The sequence below is a fragment of the Crinia signifera genome, chromosome 3 (genome assembly GCF_055691185.1).
Source record: "Crinia signifera chromosome 3, ASM5569118v1, whole genome shotgun sequence".
NCBI classification, from domain to species: Eukaryota; Metazoa; Chordata; class Amphibia; order Anura; family Myobatrachidae; genus Crinia; species Crinia signifera.
In genome coordinates this window covers 77,333,916-77,357,651 of record NC_139219.1, presented here as the reverse complement: position 1 = coordinate 77,357,651, position 23,736 = coordinate 77,333,916, and the positions used below count along the sequence as shown (strand labels likewise).

The 23,736-nt window shown below is 44.0% G+C and overlaps 1 protein-coding gene across 5 annotated transcripts in view; it reads left to right on the top strand.

Moving 5' to 3' along the window:
- Nucleotides 1-23,736, top strand: part of ARHGEF33 (Rho guanine nucleotide exchange factor 33) — a 62,968-nt gene that overhangs the window by 34,035 nt on the left and 5,197 nt on the right. For 4 of the 5 annotated variants that reach the window (XM_083176064.1, XM_083176063.1, XM_083176066.1 and 1 more), the window contains exons 6-14: nt 1,673-1,732; nt 2,877-3,101; nt 3,659-3,788; nt 8,287-8,419; nt 11,488-11,571; nt 16,973-17,056; nt 18,734-18,882; nt 21,319-21,486; nt 22,263-23,025. In XM_083176064.1, coding sequence (XP_083032190.1) covers nt 1,673-1,732; nt 2,877-3,101; nt 3,659-3,788; nt 8,287-8,419; nt 11,488-11,571; nt 16,973-17,056; nt 18,734-18,882; nt 21,319-21,486; nt 22,263-23,025 — 1,796 coding nt within the window. The remainder of the gene's footprint in view (nt 1-1,672; nt 1,733-2,876; nt 3,102-3,658; nt 3,789-8,286; nt 8,420-11,487; nt 11,572-16,972; nt 17,057-18,733; nt 18,883-21,318; nt 21,487-22,262; nt 23,026-23,736) is intronic. The other variant, XM_083176065.1, reaches the window with a different exon arrangement.

The following is a 23,736-nucleotide window of genomic DNA, read 5'->3' as shown; positions in this document are numbered from 1 at the left end:
GACACGGCAGGGATCGCTGCAGAGTGAATGGTGCAGCAAATTGTATGTAAACAGTGCGGGGGCACACACATGTAACCAATGAATGGATATATACCACAATATAGCACGATACAGTTAGGTGTAAGTAATGCCACTGGTCGGAACCAGTGGTTACCTGTGAAGCCCAACCGGCTTGTAACGAAAAGCCGAAGTGTGGTATGCCGCTGTGTGCAGGGAAGTGAGCGCCCGCCGCCTTCTGCTGGTGTCCCTGCCTGGAGTGTGCGCCGGTCACGTGAGTGCACCCCGTGATTCGGCGGAGTCCCCTGACATACGTTTCGCCACGCTTGATCACAAGGGATCACCTCCCTTGTGATCAAGCGTGGCGAAACGTAACTGGTTTCAAATAACCAGTGATTGTCTCTATATCAACCATTATATTATTGCTGCGCTTTTTAATAGTCAGGTACAAGAACCAGCATACATATTTTAGAGTATACCTAATAAAAGCTATATTTTAACATAATTACATTTTTTGACCTGTGATAAAGGGTGCCCCCACCCAGAGTTTCTCTTTTTTCTCCTCCTCTCTTGGCAACATTCTATTGACATTTAAGGTTGCCTGAAACCCTCCCTTAATATGGATCACTTCTGAGTGATCACATGGTCGCCAGAAACTCCTATTTCACAGATAGTTTGGTCCATTAACAGATCAGTCCGCATGCATTAGCGATCTCCGCCCATTTCACCAGTCACGCCCACAATCACCTATGCGTTATAATTTCGTTATACATAGGATTTCTAGCTATGCATTTCATGGAACAGAGTAGAACAGAGTAGGAATTATGGTTGTTTCATTGTGTTGTGGGTGTATCACTAGGACCAATAGATTGCATATTTAGCAAGAGCAACATCCCCACTATAGGTGGTAAAGACCACACAAAATGAAGTGGCAACTGTGTAGCTACAGTTGGTACAAGAGGCTTAGGGTGCCCCAGACCCAGCTCATATAGTTGTGTCCTATGTTCCTGAAATAGCCTGATATGGAACTGGGTCCAAGCCAGTGCCTGGGCCCGACAAGAGGGATATTTTGTAGTGTAGACATACATGATGCCACATGTCAGTATCTGTTCCCAACAGATACTGACATGCTGCAGTCATGCTTTATGTTACCTGTCAGATGTAACAGAAGGGATGGGTTACAACAAGTAAGAATACATTATATGATTTATTAAACACCTTTGTAAAATGGGATGTCTTAGCTATAGATTCTTCCCCATCAGGTATTTTACATTATTTCTGTGTATTGTAGCTTCTAACATTTCTTTTTCTGCCTGGCTTGTTTCAGGATTGGGCATGGTCACTATGAACCAATTTGCAGAGCTGTTTTTCTTTACTCTCAGAAAGGACAGTGATCATGGTTGTCCTACATTATGTGGGGGAGATGTATCAAGTCTTGAAAAGAGAGAAAGTGGAGCAGTTGCCCAAGGCAACTAAACTGGCATTTATCTTCCACAGTCTATCAGTTAGAAGCTGGTTGGCTGCTTTGGGCAACTTTATCTCTCTCTCTAAGGCTTGATACATCTCCAATGGGTGTATAAAGTCAAGCTGTTACCTTTGGTGTTCGGTGACATGGATCCTTTTACTGTGTGCTGTATTCCTCTCTCATACTTACTGTACTTTACTTGTACTGCAGCAACGGTATCCAGGTCAGTAAGTGCTGGGAATGAAATCAATATGGCGGTTACCAACACAAGTGAGTAAATAGTCTCTGGCTTCTTTGTAATCTTTGGATAACATTAACATTTCCTTTCACTCATATCACTGTAACAGGTGGTCTCTTTTTGAGCGCTAAGCTATGCTAAATGACTGGCTAAAGGGTAAATTACACACTTGTAAGGTCTCTGTCAGCTTAAGGGGGTTGGATGCGACTTCTCCCCTCGAAGAAGTTGCATAGTGTATGGGGGCCTTAAGAGATGAGTGAATCTACATATATTGTTTTCTGTCTTTTATTTCTATTGTTTTTTATAAACAAAAAGCTTAGTACAAAAGCAGCATATCAGGAATAATAGTACCGTTTGCTAGTTCATCAGTTCCTTTACCATGCTATAGGTGCAAAACATATGATTACCCAGCATTCCGAAGGGTTCATTTTTTGAACAGCTTGGTGCTCTGGATCCTACACTGTTTTCCAGGTCAATTGTGGATTTTTAAAATGTGACAGTTGGTGGTACACCGTGCAACGGTTGGGTGACCTGGAAAACATGACCTTTTTGGGCACAACTAATCTAGAAAAATTGGTTTGAGCTTTCAGTATCCCGCCAAACCTGAAATTGTTTATTCCAGCTTTCTTCATTCTATCCAGCAGCATATCACACATGTAATGTCAGAACTAAAAAATTGGTTCGAATGCCTCTTAAGGCCCATACACACTAGGCGACTTTGAGCTGAAATTCGCTCAAAACAACAGGTTTGAGCGGCTTTCAGTTCAAAGCCGCCCAGTGTGTATGCCCCAGCAATGAGCGGTGAGCGCTGCTGCGCGCTCCCGCATCATCGCCGTTCATTTGCTGGTAATACCGTTGGCGACGGGCAGGGGGAAAGCCGCTCAGTGTGTATGCATTGAGCGGCTTTCCCCCCAGCAATGATAGTGATCATCGCTGTCCTTACACGCTGGGCATAGTCACCCAGTGTGTATGGACCTTTATTTAGAAAGATTTACAGAATTAATAGTACATGAACCGTCTTACACACAGCCCAGTACACCTGTTGTGAGTCTGAGAACCACCGCCCAAAGTCCAGATTCTGGAGACAATTTACTACATTGTAGGACTTATAAGAAGGGGGGGGGGGGATATAGTGGGTCACTGTCTTGTATAATGCTCATTTGTTCTTCTAAGCAGCACGAGCAACTCATGAAGAAACAGATGAGAGTTTCAAATCTTCCGTGTCAATTGAAGCACAGTCAAGAGTGTACATGCCCTCTCTTATCTGGAGACAGCCCAAAGAAGGGAGGGAATGGGATGAAGAGAGTTCAACAAAGGAACAAACAGACAGGCTGAGAGAGCCAGTGCAGAGCAGCAGAAGTGCCCCTGTGGAGACCATCCTAAGCGAGCCCAATTGCTTTGGTAAAATAATAATATTAATACAATATTTAATTGATGATATATTGCAAATGTATTTTCTGCTGAGAGTTGGGAATGCCTATCTCTCACAGTGTCATGCATGGGAGCAGTGGCGTAAGTTTGTTCCAGTTGCCCGGAGGCAAGATAAATATTGGTGCCCCCCAAATAGCTAAATCAGTAAGGTGTCTGTCTCTAGTAAGACAGGTCATGAGTTCCAATACACGATGTGACACTTGCAAAAATGATATTAGGAGGGGGAGTCAGCCTGAGAAGCGATATCAATGGCTTTCAATTAACTGATTCAAGCTGGCAGGGAAGAAAAGGTGCCCCCTTGGGAGCAGGAGCCCGGCAGCAGATGACTCCATTGTCTCCCAGAGTTACGCTTCTGCATGGGAGCCTGGGAGGGAGTGAAGTAAAGCAAGTAACTTCTGTTAGGAGCACTTTGGAGATGAGGAAAAATAGCAACCTTATCACAGCATGCTCCCCGCTCTCATTACAATTAGATGTACAATTCATTTCTGTGTTTGTGGTGTAACATGTAACTTGTTTGTTATATAAAGCAAGAAGGCAAAGTGCTGCCAAAGACCTGCTGGAGTCTGAGAGGAAGTATGTCCTGAATTTGTCTCATATCCTAAAGATCAGGGCCACCTTACAGGGGTCTGACATCAAGAGGACCACTAAGGAGAGAAGGTACTGTACTTTCCCTACTCACGTGTTCTTTGGTGATATAAAAACTTTATTTATACAAAAACATGCAGAAAACACTAGGGATACAGTTTTACTACATTAGCATAGGGTTGGACTTGCCTCAGTTTTGCCAACCAGACTACACCTGGGGGTATCATTACAAATGGTCAATTTTTAGATAGATCTGAATTGGTCAATATAAACATTGTGGTTCACTGTATAAATTGCATATTAACTAAAGCTGAGTGCACATTAGATGATGTGTGTACCCAGCAACATAGGGAGCGACAGGAAGCTGGCTTCGGCAAAGTGCCTGCACACTTGCCAATGCCTGCTGCCATGACAGGGGCCATGCTGCATCCGGCAGCTTGGCCCAGGCTAGCAATGTTTTCCGTTGGATTTGCATGTAGGGCCGACGGAGGATGTTGCAGGTAATGTGCGCTTGAATTGTCAGTGACATACATAAGACACATTAGGCAATGTGCTGGATATGACCGGATCAGACAACATATCATCTAGTGTGTATCCAGCTTAACAGTTTATTTTAAAATCCTCATAGACAGAAGCATTCAATTTGACGGCAGATAAGATCCACATGACCCATCTAGTCTGCCCTAAATACCTGTACACACTCACACACCAGGTCTAATTTGTTTTGTCAGGAACCAGTTAGATGTCACTTGCTTTTTAGTTGTGGGAAGTCTGTCATTTTTGTCAGTTCCATTCAAATTCGACAGCAAATAAACCTAAAAACTTCAACCAAATAAGTAGAGATGTGCACCGGCCACTTTTCGGGTTTTGGGTTCTGATTACCTTGAGGTTTTGGGTTCTAATGGGTTTTGCCAAAACACCTCCTAAGTGTTTTGTGTTTGGATTTCTTGGGTTTTGGGTTCTGATTTTTTTGTTAAAAAAGCATAAAAACTGCTAAAATCGCAGATTTTTTTTTTTTTTTTTGCTCCTACGCTATATTAACCTCAATAACATTCATTTCCACTCATTTACAGTCTATTCTGAACAGCTCACACCTTACAATATTGTTTTTAGGGCAAAAGGTTGCACCGAGGTAGCTGAATAACTATGATAAGCCACACAAGTGTGCGGCACAAACACTAGACTGATATGGCACACTTAGCATCCCCTCTAGGCTGATACTGCACACCTAGAATTACCCCTGGACTGATATGGCACATTTAGCATCACCCCTGGACTGATATGGCACACTTAGCATCCCCCCTAGTCTGATACGGCACACCTAGCATCACCCCTGGACTGATATGGCACAGGTAGCATCACCCCTGGACTGATACGGCACATTTAGCATCACCCCTGGACTGATATGGCACACTTAGCATCCCCTCTAGTCTGATACGGCACACCTAGCATCACCCCTGGACTGATATGGCACGCTTAGCATCACCCCTGGTCTAATACAGCACACTTGGCAGCACCCCATGAATTATACGGCAGACTTGGCTTACCCCAGGAATTATACGGCACAGATGGTGGCACCCCTGACCTGATACAGCACACATGGAATTATACGGCACAGATGGTGGCACCCCTGGACTGTTACGGCACACATGGCGGCAGGCATGGAATTATACAGCAGACAAATTCCTGCAGTAAAAATAAAAATGTGTATTCTTTTAATTATAAAAAAGAGCAGCACACCTTACTTAGCAACACCCCATGAATTATACAGCACTCTTGGCTCACCCCTGGACTACAGCGCATTTAACAGCCCTTGCAGTAAAAAAAAAAAAAAACACCTTAATTTTATTTTCATTAAAAAAAAGGGCAGCTCCCCTGGTCTGATATGGGACACATGGGGCACCCCTGGAATTATATGGCACACATGCGGGCACCCCAGGACTGATACAGGACACATGGGGGCACCCCTGGACAAATACAGCACACATGTGGGCACCCCTGGACTGATAGTACTGGTAGCCAGTGGAAACAGCAGATTGGAATTATATACTGCAATAAATACTGGTAGCCAGTGGCAACAGACTGGAATTATATACTGTGATAAATACTGGAAGCCAGTGGAAACAGCAGACTGGATTTTTATATACTGTGATAAATAATACTGGTAGCCAGCGGCAACAGCAGACTGGAATTATATACTGCGATAAATACTGGTAGCCAGTGGAAACAGCAGACTGGATTTTTATATACTGTGATAAATAATACTGGTAGCCAGAGGCAACAGCAGACTGGAATTATATACTGCAATAAATAAAATACTGGTAGCCACTGCCAGTGGCAACAGCAAACTGGAATTATATACTGTGATAGGTACTGATAGCCAGGGGCAACAGCACACTGGAATTATATACTGCAATAGGTACTGGTAGGCACTAGCCAGTGGCAACAGCAGAGAGCAGACTGCAGCAGACACTAGGCAGTGCAGGGCAGGCAGTGGCACTAGCAGCACCAGTGGACTATCACACTGTGACTGACTATACAGGAGCAGACTCAGCAGAGGCAGGCCCCAGCACAAAGGAGAGACAGAACACAGCACCAGTCATCCTTGCAATGGTGATGTCTTGATCACTGAGCAGAGACACAGTACACAGCAGCACGGGCCCCAGCAGAGACCACACACAGCAGCAGCACACCCTTCCCTACCCTTCTCCGAGATTGGAGTAAAGATGGCGGCGCGAGGTTGCGGAATTTAAGGGTTCCGTGATCTTGCGAGAATCCGACGCCGGGCGATGACGTTTTGCCCGTGCGCCCGGATTCTAGTAAGGCGGGAAGCGCCGAGCGCTGCTCGTATCCGGGCCCGGATTGATGACGTCCGTGCTGGCTCGGATCTGAGGAATCCGAGCCCGCACATCTCTACAAATAATTAATAATAATAAAAGATATTGTCCGAAATCAATCCTGAGGAAATATTCCCCCTACTCTGCAAAGAAGTAACTTCCTCTCCGATTAGCAACTTTTCCTTTTCCGTGACACCAGTGGATGTTTGCACATGTGCAAAGAAAATAGGTCAGGCACTCATTCCTGGTGTGTAGGAAGCCACCGGATGAGCCATTGGAATGAAGCATGCAATGATGGCACCCATTACACAATCAGATGGAAAGAGCATTTCCATTAGTAGAGAAGATTGATTGTTGTCAACCGTCAGTTTTGTATGGTCATCCCTAACATGGAGATGTACATTCACACACATGCTGCATTTATAATACAAAGCACATATCTGGTAATCAGTAAGCCATGTACTCTGCACTTGACACTCTTTTCCCCCCACACACCTGCTTTCCCTGTACACTATTCTCTCCACAATACTTATTGTAAGTAATAATCATGCCCACTATGCCCAAACCCCTCACATATGCCTCATCACTCTGCGCTTCTGGTGCATTCAATAGAGATGTACGTAACATTCATTTCCAGTCATTTCCAGTACATCACAGTTCACAATATTGTTCACCAATATAGGCCACAGGCTGATTGGCTGGCTGAGTGAAGTGACAGAGCAACGGCACAAACACATGGCAGTTACTAAGACTATAGCACATCTATGAAACATAGTCGCACAGCAGTGGCAGGCTGGATGGCAATTACTAAAATATACAACGCCATAGAAAGAAGAGAAGAAGCCCCAGCGCTTTACAGGGAAATGGAGGTGGAGTATGTAGTGGAAGGCATTTAAAGCACTGATTGATTGATTAATTGATTCATTGCTGCTAATACAGCCTCCATATTACAGCTTATGGTTGTACCCCATCATATGCTATACCTATTCTGCAATCAGTGAAAAGTGCATACTGTTTTTTATACACATTTATAAATGCACACATCCTTTATGCTGCCGGTACATTCAGAAGATAATACTGCAGGATGAGAATGGGAGAGGATGGGGTTACAGTATAAGTGACATTTATACTTATTATGCCATCACAAGATCTGTACTCATGTCTTGGACAGACCTTAACATATGATTTCAGTTGTACTGGCCAGCACCATCAGAGTTACAGTAATCATGAAACATTAAAATACAGGAAGTGTAGATAGAATATGTGACGTCTTAAGTAAAACCTAAGGTCCATGGAACTATGGGGGTTATTCTGCTTCACTCGGAAAGGCACAATCACTCTCTAATGGAAAAAACCATATGCACTGCAGGTGGGGCAGATGTAACATGTGCAGAGAGAGTTGGGTTTGTACTTCAAACTGATCTATATTGCAGTGTAAAAATAAATCAGCCAGTGTTTACCCTGCACAAAAACAATAAAACACCCACATCTAACTCTCTCTGCACATGTTACATCTGCCCCACCTGCAGTGCACATGGTTTTGTCCATTAGAGAGTGATTGTGCCTTTCCGAGTGAAGCATAATAACTCCCTATGTGTGTTTGGCGGGGAGTTATATGTTCCTTTCAAATTAAAATCTCCATTTATTAATTTTCATCTTTTTTTTTTTTCAATTTTTACTCCATCCATAATGCTGACTGCATCATCAAGGGTCACTTTTTGTTCATTTCTCAGTTTCTTCCCCAGTTCCTTGCGGTATTTGATCCAGCATCACCTGGACCTGCTCCACATATTGCAGGAGAGAGTTGTGAAATGGTCCAGACAAGGAATCCTGGGAGATATATTCCTGAAGTTAACCAATGATGAGGTACCAATGCTGTATGTCAGTTATTTCGTTGTCTTGGTTACATCTCATCTTTAATTTGTTCAGATTTAAAATTGGCCTAATTGAGATTTGTTAGCAAAGCAAAAAAAGCACACAACTGGGCAAAACCATGCGGCACTGCAGGTGAGTCAGATGCAACATGTGCAGAGAGATTAAGGGCCCGGTTCATGACTAATCGCATGGTCGCAAAACTGCGCATGAGCAGGACCCATTCTACACATTTGTAGGATGGCTCCTGCGCTCAAATACTAATTTTGTTAACGCCTCTGCCTAATTGGCAGAGGTGTTTGAGGGGAAGAGCCGGGGTCAGCCGGCGTTTCAGGGTCTGGGAGTGGCAGGTGCAGTTTCTTTGGCCTTGCCTGCCTCCAGGGCCGCCAAGAGAAATCCTGGGCCCCGGTACAACAGCTTCCTGCAGCCCCCATGGACGTAGCTCCCCGCACACTCTGCGGACCTGTTGTTACACCACTGCAGCCATTACATATTATATATCAAGCCATAATGCTCATTACATATTATGCCACACATCGTAGTGGGAAGTACAAATTATGCCATACACCGTAATACCTATTATATATTTTACCACATGCCATAATGCCCATTACACGTTATTCCACACACCGTAATGCTCATTGCAAATTAGTGGATTAACATGCTCATTGCCATGGGATTTACCTGCTCTGCCAGGAGTTACATGCTCTGCCAGGGGTTAACATGCTCGTTGCCATGGATTTACATGCTCTGACATGGGTCTCATGTTTTGACAGGGGTTAACATGCTCATTGTCATGGAGTTACAGTAAATGCTCTGCCAGGGGTTAGATGCTGACTTCCAGAGTTGGATGTCAGCCCTAGGAGCATGCAGGGAGGCAGCAGACACAGAGCAACCAGCCACCCACCTTCCACCTTGGAACACAGTGACCTGGACATGGGTGGTCTGGGCCTGCTGGGCTGGAGATATGGCACTGGCACCTGCTGCTGGTGGTGGCGGTTGGGGTGGGAATGTGAGGAGCGGGCGGGCTGGATTCTGCAGAGTGGGTGGTACTCCCGCGGGAGGTGGCCTCTCTCTGACCCAGTTCCTCCCGGCACCCAGGAACTACCTACCCTAAGTAACCTCCTGTCGCCGAGCCATGGTAAACTCCCAAGTTACGCCCTGGAGTCGGAGAGTGGAACGACACTCAGAAGGACCTCTGTGATGCTGCTACCCCCACACCGGCATACGTCTGCCCACATCCACACTCCCAATGCCGCTGCTGAACAGCTGACTCCGGCGCACTCAGACCCGGCACACTTAGACCCGGCGCACTTAGACCCGGCGCACTCGCCACCGAATTAAAAGAAAAAAACTGTGTCCAGAGCAGGGCCCCCCTGACAGGTACGGGCCCGGGTAAACTGTACCTGCCCCCCCCCCTCTCGGTACTCCAGCCTACCTCACTGTGACATGCCGCTTGATTTAGGTCAGACTTACTTATGCTGCAGTGGCAGAGGAGCATTGCTGTGAGCAGCTTATATGCGATCCATGTGGCATGCTATGTAGCATGTAGCCCACAAATGTTTCACAGCTTTATTTTTACACTGCAATTTAGATTTCAGTTTAAACACACCCCACCCAAATCTAACTCTCTCTGCAAGTTACACTTGCTCCACCTGCAATGCAACATCGTTTTGCCCAGCTGTGTGCTTTTTTGCTTACCAACCTGAATCAAGCCCAGAGAGATAAACGGATTTCGTAGATTCATCTTGAAATTATTACCTCAAACATACCATTGCACTCACAAAATAAAAGAAAATTAGATGAGATGTGAAATAAATACCGTAGACATAAATTTGCTGGAAAAAATTACTGCAGCTCTAGGCCCTTGTCTATTATATACTTGCCTACACGAATTGCATCATTTTATCCCCTCCCCCAATCCGCAGACCCACAAATTGCCACGTTTGACTGCCATGGGGGCGGGGCTTGGTGACGTCAGCCTCATCCCGCCCCCCTGACATGTACTATCTGGTCTCTTCTCCGGGCTTTTCCCGGAGAGGAGAAAAAAAAAGTAGAGAAGCAAGGTCTAGTAGTGATGGGCCTGAGAGGCCTCCACATTATTCCTTTCTTGCCATATCTCCTTCTCCATCCAGTCTTCTGTAGCGTATAATACCTTTAGTCCTAGCAAGGCCTTGATCACTGTAGAATGCATTACTGTAACATAATACCAATCAATCAGGGATTCCGACTGTCAGAATGTCCTCACCGTCGGAATCCCAGCTGTTTTCGACGGCTTCCGACACTAATTCCACTGTTGGTATTCAATTTTCTGACAGTCAAGTGTCTTAAAGTCCTGAAATCAGTGAAAATGAACACAAATTGTTAGAAAACGGTCGTTAAGTCGACAATCCAAGGCCGTTTCTGATAAACAGATCCAACTTTAAAAAAAGTCAGATCTGACAGCCTTCTGTGCTGTTAACTTTGAATACGTGAGTCCCCTGTTGGGAAAAATCTGCACAGATTGAATACACCCTAGAATCTGTTCTGAGCTGCAGCACCACCAACCATGTCCCATATGACTCCAGCTGCAACATGCAACCATGACCCCTAGTAACCGTGCTGCTTCTAGCTCTCCTTCCTGCAACCAGTCATAATGTAGATTTGCCAGAGAGTATAGACCATGACATTTATACCAGATGCAGCAGTCTGGACAGCTGGAACAGAATTTATTTCCTCATACAAGAGCTGTGGCACAGCTATACAGTTTATCCATGTAGCCAGATAACCTCACACAGCAGCGCAAATCTCCTGCAGCAGGGGTCCCAGCTAGAAGACCTCTACCATTATACTAATTTGGGGGAGATTAAAAAATGAAGGTTAAAAAATACATTGTGTCTGGTATTTCCTTTAATTTCACCTACACAGGTAGGCCCAGAGATCCTTCCTCTGGCATGCCTACATACAGTAATTATTTTAACATCAAGACAAACTAGAAATTATACTAGAGGTTTTTTTTTCTATATAAGAGGAATATTAATGATAATGCTTTATGTTATACATATATGTTCTTTTCATTCAAGAACAACTTTTTGGACTACTACGTTGCCTATTTGAAAGACTTACCAGAAAGTATATCTGTGATCCATATTGTGGTTCTAAAAGAGGTAAGTCTGTTCTGCATAGCAAAACATTGTCACTTCTCCTAAGCATTAGCTACAGTAGTAGTTGCCCGTACTTAAAGTAATAATTGCAGTGCTAATGAGTACTAGCATAATAATTGCAGTGCTAATGAGTACTAGAATAATAGTTGCAGTGCTAATGAGTACGTATAGTGATAGTTGCAGTACTAACAAGTACTTATTGTATGCAGTACTAATGAGTAATAGAGTAATAGTTGCAGGTCTAAGGAGTACTTATAGTGTAGTATTTAGAGTACTAGATTAAAAGTTGCAGTACTAATGAGTGCCTATAGTAAGAGATGCAGTGCTAATGAGTACCTACAGTAATAGTTGCAGTACTAATATGTGCCTATAGTAATAGTTGCAGTAATAATGAGTACCTATAGTAAGAGATGCAGTGCTAATGAATACCTATAGTAAGAGATGCAGGGGTTTATTCAGGTTGATTCGCAAGGCTGCAAATTCGCAGCCTTGCGAGTCCACCAAACCCCGCCTGGCGAACAACCGCCCCCCCCCCCCCCGCCGCCCCCTCAAAGTGCGGCTTTGCCCGAGCAGGTGCGAATGGATGTTTTGCATAAACATCCATTCGCATGGCTCGGGTAACCGCCCACATCTTTCGATGGTCACCGACCATCGGATGATGTTTAGCGTGCACGCATATATAAGTGACTTTTCAGTTACTTACATTTGCGTGCACGCTGGCGTGGATACAGGGCCGGCGCTACCACTAGGCAGCTTTAGGCACCTGCCTAGGGCGCTGGCCACTGGAGGGCGCCCTTTTGATCTGCCCAACTTTTACATTTAATTATATTGCTACTCTAGCAATCGCCCAGCAGCTGGGTCAACTCTGCTGGTAAGGGGCGGGCAGCAGTTAGCGCTGCGGCACTATGGAGCCGATGGCTAATGGAGACCTCTGCCTCCCCTCCCTGGCAGCACAATCAGCCCCCAATGCGACTCCGTCCCATCTGCAGCAAGGTGCAATTGAACACTTTATTATCCCTGGCCTGGCCCTGCACCGAGGATGTACTAATGTCGGGCATGGGACATCAGAGATGTCCTAGTTGATGTAGCATCTGCTGGGGAGACGCCGCTGCTAGATGTGCTGCACTGTAGTCCCCGCTGCTCCAGCCACCCACTGTCCAGCACCCACCTTCCTGTACGGGTAATCATCCCTGTTCCAGCCCGCGCAGTGTATCGGCTGTGTGTCCGGGCAGTGTGCGGGCTACACCAGCAGCAGCTCACCTTGCCGCCCCCTTCTCCATCCTGCCCGCCGGTTAATACAGGGTGTCAGATCCAGCTGCTGGTATCATCATCCACCCATACAAGGAACAGGCAGCCCCAATCTGATCCTGGCAAGGGTGACTGATCAGATGTAGAGGTAAGGTGTCTATGCTAGTGGCCGCTGTTCTATTACTATACATTTTAATTAAGCCACTGACTTTTAGGCTCTATAATAATATTAGACAAATACATTGCATAGGAACATATACATTTTAGTACTGCTTGAACTTTTATGTGAAAATTTAATCTTTGGTCTTTGCTGTAGCTTCCTGGAATTAAATTCATTCTCACTGTATACGGAATACTTAAAATATATTATTACACTGGGGGCAATTCAGACCTGCTCGCTAGGCTGCAATACTCTCAGCCTAGTAAGCAGTTTAATACTGTCCCTTCACCTGACTGACCGGGAAAGTGGGTAGTTGTTTTTTTTTTTTTTGGAGGGGGGGGGGAGGGGTGTAGGCAGAAGTTTTGCCTAGGGTGCCAAGAACCCTTGCACCGGCCCTGCGTGGATATAGACGGGCAGCTGACATCCGGTGATGTCAGCTACCCGCCCCCCACACCCGCGTCACTGCCTCATTACCATGAGAACGCCCATGGAACGCTGGGCGTTCCCATATGGTAATGGGGCAGCCCGGCGCCCCCCCGCCCATCTCCGCCCCCACGCCGGCATGGGTGCGTGCACCCGGCGACCCGAAAGGTCGCCGTGGGTGCACACACCATACGCCTGCACATGTGCAGATACCCGCCTGCGCATGCGCAGATGCGCAACATCGGTACTGCGTGCGAATGCACGCAGTACCGAATGGATTTGAATCAGGCCCGCAGTGCTAATGAGTAATAGTTGCAGTAGTAATAGTTGCAGTAATAATGAGTACCTATAGTAAGAGATGCAGTGCTAATGAGTGCCTATAGTAAGAGATGCAGTGCTAATGAGTGCCTATAGCAGTGTTTTTCAACCACTGTGCCGTGGCACACTAGTGTGCCTTGAGCTGTTCTCAAGTGTGCCTCCAGATCTAGAGATGTTCACACCAGTTTACAGCCACCACCAGTTCAACTGTTATTTACTGGTCTCTTATTTTCATATTAAGGGGCAATGTATTTTATTTTTGTTACCTGTGGGGACCAGCGCGATTTTTTTTATATGGGGGCCAATAGTTTTTGTTTTTCCTGTGGGGGCCAATGTATTTTGCCCTGTGGAGATCTCATGGTGTGCCTTGGCAATTTTAAAGTCTTATTTAGTGTGCCGCAAGGTAAAAAGGTTGAAAATCACTGGCCTATAGTAATAGTTGCAGTAATAATGAGTACCTATAGTAAGAGATGCAGTGCTAATGAGTACCTATAGTAATAGTTGCAGTAATAATGAGTACCTATAGTAAGAGATGCAGTGCTAATGAGTACCTATAGTAAGAGATGCAGTGCTAATGAGTGCCTATAGTAAGAGATACAGTGCTAATGAGTGCCTATAGTAATAGTTGCAGTAATAATGAGTACCTATAGTAAGAGATGCAGTGCTAATGAGTACCTATAGTAATAGTTGCAGTAATAATGAGTACCTATAGTTATAGTTGCAGTACTAATATGTACCTATAGTAACTTAAGATATGTAGTGCTAATGAGTGCCTATAGTAATAGTTGCAGTAATAATGAGTACCTATAGTTATAGTTGCAGTACTAATATGTGCCTATAGTAAGAGATGTAGTGCTAATGAGTGCCTATAGCAATAGTTGCAGTAATAATGAGTGCCTATAGTAATAGTTGCAGTAATAATGAGTACCTATAGTAAGAGATGCAGTGCTAATGAGTACCTATAGCAATAGTTGCAGTAATAATGAGTACCTATAGTAATAGTTGCAGTAATAATGAGTACCTATAGTTATAGTTGCAGTACTAATATGTGCCTATAGTAAGAGATGTAGTGCTAATGAATAACAAGAGAAAATAAGTAGCGCTGGTTTGATGAAAGATTGTACAAATGTTTAATAACAATTAAAAAAAATCATATCATACAATTACATAACAATAAATGATGAAGGAAATTAAAATGGTGAATGTGTAATAAAAGTCTGGACCGGACTACTGGGGAAGTAAGACAAATTAGATATTCAGTCTCAGCAGGTCAAATATGTAACTGATATGGGAGGTGAGTCAGGTTGCCCACTGGGATAATAGTTACCACAAGTGAATGATCCAATCCCGAAGGCAATAATGCAGAGATGTCCTCAAATATGATGCGGCAGTGGGGCCACAAAGGAGATGACCCAGTAGATGTAGGGAATGGCTGGATGGTAAGACAGCCAGGGGTTTCCCACGCCGCTAGAGGTTTCCAATCTCAGGGATGGTATGTGACAGGTGTCCTCGAGGATGGTATGTCAGTGCTAATGAGTACCTATAGTAATAGTTGCAGTAATAATGAGTACCTATAGTAAGATATGTAGTGCTAATGAGTACCTATAGTAATAGTTGTTGTAATAATGAGTACCTATAGTAATAGTTGCAGTAATTACCTATAGTAATAGTTGCAGTAATAATGAGTACCTATAGTAATAGTTGCAGTACTAATAAGTACCTATAGTAAGAGATGTAGTGCTAATGAGTACTAGAGTTATGTTGACTACTAAATTTTGTTCATAACCTTCTCCTGTATTCTTCTGCTCGGAGATATGGGGGCCCAGGTCCCACTACCCCAGTTACAGAGAGCCAAGCAAACTGATTGCACTACCACCCCCGAAGATCTGACCTAGACCTCCTTCTGCTGCTCATAGTACTTTATAAAAATAATCTGGGAATGGGGTGTCATCAGGGCCGGCTTTACCATTAGGCAGCTTTAGGCAGCTGCCTAGGGTGCCAGGATCTGGGGGGGGCACCACCAAGTCTGCTTATCAAAATGTCAAGGATGTCTATGAGGATCTTTGTTGGAACTTCTAAGACCACACTTCCATAATTTTCCTTGAGGCATACTTCCCTACTTTGCTGCCCCCTCCTCCTTGTACTTTACTGTGGATGGCAAAGGGGGTTCTCAAGGGGACTTGCCCAGTTTCCCGGGGGCAGGGTAGGCCACACAATTTTTGGGAGCCTCAATGCCATTCCGGATTGTTAGGCAAGCATGCCTTAAGGGGTTGGTATTGGTGGCAGTATGGGGGGGGGGGGGGGGCAGTAGATTGAAGTTTTGCCTAGGGTGCTGGATTCTCACATTACTATAATGTGATGTCAATATGTAGGATACTGGCATTTAGGCTTTTTTTCATTGTGGAAATCCAGTAGACAACACAGTCTATGTGTGTGAATGCGCCAAAGTCACACTGTGAATGCGAAAAAAATGTGTAGTTTATTCCATAGGTGCAATAGGTAATAACAGCAGCTGTCCCGACAGCTGTTTCAACTGGCTACAACCAGTTTTCTGGCTGTTTTCTGGCTACTCGTTTAGTAGAGAGGAAATCCTATCACCTGTTGAAGTGCAGTCAACAGGCGATAGGATTTCCTCTCTACTAAACGAGTGTACCAAATTCATACAAGCGCTGAAGTGACACCTGTTTATGAGCTGTTTCAATGCTGTTTTAAAGTGATACCCGCCAGAATTTCGGGCATCTAGGAGTCTGCTGTCTCTACAGGACAGAGGTTTTATTAAGTCTGACATCGTCAGTTTTTTACAACTTATTCTTGAAGAATACTAGTTCTATCACACTTATCATACTGGATCCACATCAACCCTAATAAAGTCCTAGCAGACGAAACGCGTAGGATCTTATATGTTAGAACTATACCTTGGTGTTGGATCAACCATTGGATCATATACAAAGCTTTTACTGAATTAATCATGTTTGTGTATGAAATTTTTTTAAATAAAAACAGTTTTTTAACTCTGTACAATTACTGTGATATAAAAGTTGAGAAATAACACAGAGCTTACTTCTATTCCTCTCTCTCTCTCTCTCTCTCTCTCTCTCTCTCTCTCTCTCTCTCTCTCTCTATATATATATATATATATATATATATATATATATATATATATATATATATATATATATATATATAAATAATGGCTGCGTAAAAAAATAAACCTGTGAATAAAACTAAATTAAATCATTGTTGTTTTATGATTAGGCTGAAGAAGATATTAAGTCGGATCTGTACATTCTACTTTTTCACGTAGTTCAGCGTATTCCAGAATATCTGATCCTTTTGCAGGTGAGACCAATGGCTTTTGCCCTCTAATATGAATGACCATTGTAAAAATGTATTACAAGTGATACATGAATGTGTCCAATCACAGCAGCCCCTGTCAATGAAGCACTTATAGAAGAGCTGCTTTTACCATTTTTTAATTGGGCTTTTATAGCCCACTGCTTAGCTCCGACCCCGGAGCTTCATCCCCTTCAATTGTCAGTGGGAAGCACCGCTTATCAGTGCCTCCCAAATTAATGTAAATGTAATAAATTAGTAAAATAATATAAATAAAATACTTATACTATACTGTAATATAAAGAAAATACTTATGAGATAGTTAGTAAGATATAAAACTTTTCTGGCTTTATTTAATTATTGTTTAAAGATTTACACCTTTATCTAAATATACATTTCTGCCAGCATCAGAGCTGTCCCTAATACCTATGATGTGTATGTGTTATTTATTTTTTGGTATATTGGGTCAAGGGACCTCCGTGTATGATTTAGGGCAGGAATTGGGAACCTTTGGCTCTCCAGCTGTTGTTGAATTACACATCCCAGCATGCCCTGCTACAGTTTTAGTATGGCCAAATAGCAAAAATGTAGCAGGGCATGCGGGGATTTGCAGTTCAACAACAGCTGGAGCGCTGAAGGTTCCCCATCCCTGATGTAGGGCCACATAGTTCTGGGACTAAAAATGTTCAATGGCATTATATACTGAGTAGAGAAGGAGTTGGGACCAGTGCTATGTGGGCATGGCCAGAACTATGTGGTTATGTACACCCCCTACACTACAGTATATTCTCCCCACTTACCTGTACTGACCCTTTCTGTTAATTATTGGCCTGTTATTATATCCTCAATCACAGTGGCGTAACTATAAATTTTGCTCCCCCTTGCCAAAAAGTTTGTGGCGCTCCCCTCCCCTCCAGGCTCCTCTCCAGCATGTTTCCCCAGTGTGTGATGTAATAATGTCACACTCATAACGGAGAAGCTGTAGCAGGAGAGAGGAAGAGAGACCAGCAGACACTGCTGCTTCCCTTGGCTCTGATGCATCCCAGGCCGCCCTAGCACACCCATCCCCCCGCCCATCCTGTACACAGTAGTCAATAGCCGGCTCTGTGTACAGTGAATTGAATCAGTGGGGGGATTTGTCATTTCTGCCATGGCCCCACCCACGCTGCGGCTGACTTGCGTCCAGTGCTCAGCCAATGGGCAGCGGCAGGCAGCAGCATATCAGTTCGTCGAGCGGGTGCCGGCGCCCACACAGACCCCACTGCTGCTTGCTCCCCCAAGCGGCTGCTGGGGCTGCCTTACAGTAGTTACGCCACTGCTCAATCAGTTTGCAGTGAGGGATCTACTGATCATTATAGTATCAAAGCTTAATGCATGGATTCCCACACTTGGTCCTCAAGGCACCCTAAACAATCCAGGTTTTACAGATAACCACGCTTGGGCGCAGATTACTAAATTTAGTCAATTTTCCCATCTGTGCTCAGCCAGTTAAATCTTGGACTGTTAGGTTTCTTTGAGGAATGAGTTTGGGAATCACTGGCTTAATGCAAATGTTCTGTTTCTGATTAACTTTCACTAATATAGGTTTTACGTATAGGGGTGGGGGCATTTGAATCCTAATTTCTGACTGGGAACCCATTATACATATTGTATAGCGTCTGTTTTCTTCCGTCTTCCATGCAGAATATCCTGAAGCATACAGAGCAGGAGCACCCGGACTATTACTTGCTGCTCGTTTGTGTCCAGCGGCTGCGAGTTTTCATTTCACATTACAGTGTTCTTTTCCAGTATAATGAAGACTTGCTTATCCAGAAACGGAAAAAACTGAAAAAGTAAGTTTTCAGAGAGACCCATGTTGAAACGATGTAAAATAATTTTGTGTGTGTAACAGAACCGATGGTGATTGTAGAACTGTGTAAAGGTACTATGTAAAAACTGGACCCGGACAAGACCCCGGACATCGAAATCTGCAGTCTGGAGCTTGTAATGTCCGGTCCGGGTGGTGTCCCGTCCTGGGGGTGTCTTGCCCGGGGGGATGCCTGTGATAGCTTTCACCAGGGACTTGGGAAGGGGAGATTACAGCCTCCCCGTGTGGTCCGGTCCGTTACGGTTTTTGCTACATGCCCGGACCATACAGGGAGGCTTTATTCCCCCCTCCTCCTCTCCCTGGTGACAGGTGTCACGTGAACCCACCCCACCCCTCCAGGACGGGACACCCCCGGATCGGACACTACAAGCTGCGGACTGCAGATTTTGATGTCCGGTCCGGCGGTCCGGGGTCTTGGCTGGGTCCGTTTTTTACCCATACCCCTGTATAAATGCATCTGCTGCTTCACTCCTTGAGATGCCATGGTGTCTCTTATGTGTATCTTATGTGTTGTAATGGCTGGTCACCATAGAGTAGTAATCAGGGACGTAGAAGATCACCTGTGATGGCGGTGCAGAGGCAGATCCCTATCAGGAAATCTGGTGGCTGGGTTGGCTTCTCTCCCTACTGTTCTTTCAAAATTACAGGGATTATATTTCCTATCAATGTTCAGTTAAATTGTGCACCACAATCTGCAGTATTGTGAAGTTTCAATTTTATTTTATGTTTATGGCCCTAAAACCAAAACATTTTATACTGTAAACGGCATCAAAAAAATAAGGGGCCCAAATCTGATACATGGAAAAAGATTTGGGGCCAGATGCACTAAGCTTCAAAAGTGATAAAATGGAGAGTGATAAACAACCAACCAATCAGCTCCTGCCTGACAGTTTTCAAACACAGTCTTTGACATGACAGGTAGGAGCTGATTGGCTGGCTGTTTATCATTCTCCATTGTATCACTTTTGAAGCTTAGTGCATCTGGTCCTTGGTCAGAGGATGAAAACATTAGACTGCATCCAGGCATCTATGCCTTGAATATTTCTGTGGTCATGGATTTCCTTATTTCAGAATTTTTTTTTTCTTCTTTTTTTCTGTATTTCCAGTATACATGCAAGCAATGGGATAACTACCATAGGAAAGGGAGTGCAGCTGCTATGGGGCCCAGTTGAGAGGGGCTACCTTCCAGTCTCAAGGGTAAATGTATGAAGCTTGAAGAAGTGGTATCTACCCCCATACAGAACGTTGTGTGCAAGGTAATAATGTTACATCCAATCAGCTCATAACTGCCAATGTACATATTGGTGCTAATTGGCTGGTGCATTATAACCTTGCACATGATGTTCTTTATGGGGATAGATACCACTTCTCAAGCTTCATACATTTACCCCACAGTCACATGTGTTATATAACATGTTTACCATTGGATGGTACAGAGATGTCCTTTGGGTCATTCAGTGGGGTAAATTAACTAAGATGGGATGTTGTTATGGGCAACCAATCAGAATCTCATTATTATATAAGCACATTCTAGAATTTAATTGGTTGCCCATAGCAACATCCCATCTGAAATAGCCCTTCCATCTTAGTAAATTTACCCCACTATATCTAATTATGCCCCTGAACCTGTTCATTATAATGTGGTATAAATTGAACTGAAGTGCACTATAATGTTACATAATATGGACAGGGGCACTATTATGTGGCACAATGTGAAGTGAATGCACTACAGTGTGGTATAATATGAACTGAGGGGCGAAATAAAGTGTCATAATATGAACTAGGGTCACTGAGTGAAAATTTGAATTGGGGTACTGTGTTGCATAGTGTGTACTAGCGGAATACGTGCAGATCATTGGTCGGGATACCGTCAGTCATAAGACCGACAGCGGCATCCCAACTATTAGAATTCTAACAGGGGTTGGGTAAGTATACTACCCCTCTCCCCCCTTCCCCTAACTCGCTGTACATGTTCCCTAACACCCCCCCCCCCCCCCCGTACAGACTAACCCTTCCTCGCAGCCTATCCCTAACCATCTTCCTCGCAGCCTTACCCTCCCCATCAGTGCCTATCCCTACCCCCTCTTTTTAATGCCTAACGGCCCTAACCCTAACCCCTCAGTGCCTATACCTTTATCTATAAGGCCTACTAAGCTCTGTTTACGCCTGTCTATGGCCCTTTCATTAGTGAAAAGATGCACAAACACTAGAGTACAAGTGACAACTGTCCAAGTGGTAAACTGACAGACTCTGGTGGATGGGCTTTCCATTTGTTAGATGAGCAATGCTGTTAGACAGTCATCTACAAACAGTAATATATAAGAACACACAGTTGTTAAATGTTGTGTCTGTGTCTAGTAGGTAGTGTCTTCTGAGTAAATGAAGATCTGATCTTTTCTAGGTCCTCTCTGATTAAGCTGTACAAAGGTCTTGCTTCCCAGTGCCCTGGGACTGGCCAGGAGATTCCTCCCAGTCTGACAAATTCTGGAGACATTAAGGAAAATGCTGCCCATCCTGAAGAGATGCTCCAGTCGTACACTACGGGACCAGGCTCCAACTCATCAGTCACGTAAGAAACCAAGATAGCCTAATGGGGGTTATGATCAGCCAACACTGTGTTTAGTATACTACACAAATGTTATTTTACATGGACTACTTAGATAGTGGATTCAGCAAAGTTTTTTTCTGTCTTTTACCAAAAACTACAACCTGCATACATGTAAAACTTTGACCTAAAAAAGGCATTTGATTATATAGATACGTTTAATACTGTGAATAAAATACTGTAGTAAACAGTGGCGGCTCCAGAGAAGGGGCTCCAATACAGTCCAAAATTCAAATAGGAGAGCCACACCCACTGCGACTCAGTTTGAAATGGCAGTTGGTGGCAGTTGCTGTGCCTCCCCTATTTAAATTTTGAACTGTGCTGCAGATCCCCCTCCAGTGCCTCTTTGTTTTGTGTTTGGTGAATACAGAATCTGTCTGCCCATATGCAATAATCTGTACCCTCTCTCCTATCATAGCATTCACTGTGAAATCAGTATAATGTCAGTCCATTTAAGCATGGCATTGTTACCTTATCCTTAACTTGATTTTTTACCTCCTCATAGCTGAGCAGTATATATACTTACCATACAATCCCTTTAAACTGGGAAACCCATGAATTATACAGATTATGTGGCTGGCTGACTTCAAGCCTGCATTTCACCTGGATTTAATTAGCAATAGAACTTGCGCAATTCAGAAGTGTCCTGGTTTAAAGGGATCGGTATGGTAAGCGTAGAAGTAACCATCAAGGATTCTAGTAATGCTATTACTCAGTCGCACCTATATTTTGTTTTTAAGGCATTTAGTTCCTCATGTTAAAAAGAGCAGACAAACTCCAATGGAGACCATACAACCATTAAAATCTTCATTGGAATGGGAAATTGATGGAAAGAAGCAAGACAGGTCTGAGAACATCACAGCGCCCACCTCATACTCTGGAACAGACCAAGAACTCAATTCTCTGGTGACCCCCCTCCAGTCAATCCCAGAGATGGATTATGAAAGTAATTCTGTAGATGCAATGCTTGATATGGAAAGATCCATGAGGAACTCATCTAATATCCTACCTGATGGCACATTTGCCCGCAATTATGAGGAATTTGAGTATGGCGGGGAAATAATAGGAGTATCCACTCCATACGAAGAAGAAACATTTCCAAACAGGGCTCTCTTTGAGTCGTGCTCTGCAGGTTCTTCAGAGTCCAGCCTGGATATTTGCTTCTTAAGACCAATCAATTTCACACTTGAATCTAACAGGACAGAACGTTCCCAGCAGCCCTTAACAAGAAGCTGCATTTCCCCCATAAGCAACAGCAGCTACAGACATGAAGGAATCCATGTGAAGCACAAACCCCTGAGCCGCTCTCTCAAGGAGTTCCCTCGTAATCAAGAGACAGTGTCTGCCCGGTTATATAGCACTAGAAGCACAAATGCCAGCAGGATGCAGTTCAAGCAGGACCGAAGCGGTCAATCCCATGGCGTATCAGCATCAACACGTAACTCACATCGGCACTTCTATATTCCACAAAGACCACACGTAGAAAGTAGATCTTTACTAGAGGTAAGTATTCACCATCATGCAATGTATCACTAAGTTCACCAACAGATTATCAATGTGCATTAAAGTTTGAAGTAGCAGCTTCCATATTGCCAACGCTGTGTACAGTAGAATATAGTAATATCTTATCAATGTCAGCTAAGATCACAATTATGTATTGTGTTTTTATATAAAACAGAGGTTCTTAAGTTCTTCTTAAATAAAATTTCCTACATTTAAATTTTTTTTAATATGTAGTGTCGCTTTTGATCATGTTGCTGAAAAATGAGTGCAGTAGTCAGTGGGGCGCGAAGGGCCCACTGGGAAAATGAAGTGGTAGTGACCCATGTTTGGGGGTGTGGCCCAATTTCAAGAGGGGATGTGGCCAACTACCACAGAGGCTTGGCAAACCATTAAAGCATGCATGGTCTGGGACCCTTAATAAATAATATACATAGTAAATACTGCTAGTGTATGCAGTACAAGGTAACATATGTATAATACAAGTCCATAGTCTGAGCCTGATCTCTAGAGGAGGAGCTGGGCCCCAGACAGGGTGGGGGTAGGAGGTGTGCACTGGCGGTTTCCCCTACACCCCTGTGGGCCAGACCGACCCTGGTGATAGATCTACTCGCTTGCTACTTAACCTAAAAAAGATGAGGAATTAGCAGAAAATATAGCAGACCATTGTACAGTATAAGTAACATGAAACAAGTCTGTCTTATAGTAAGAAAC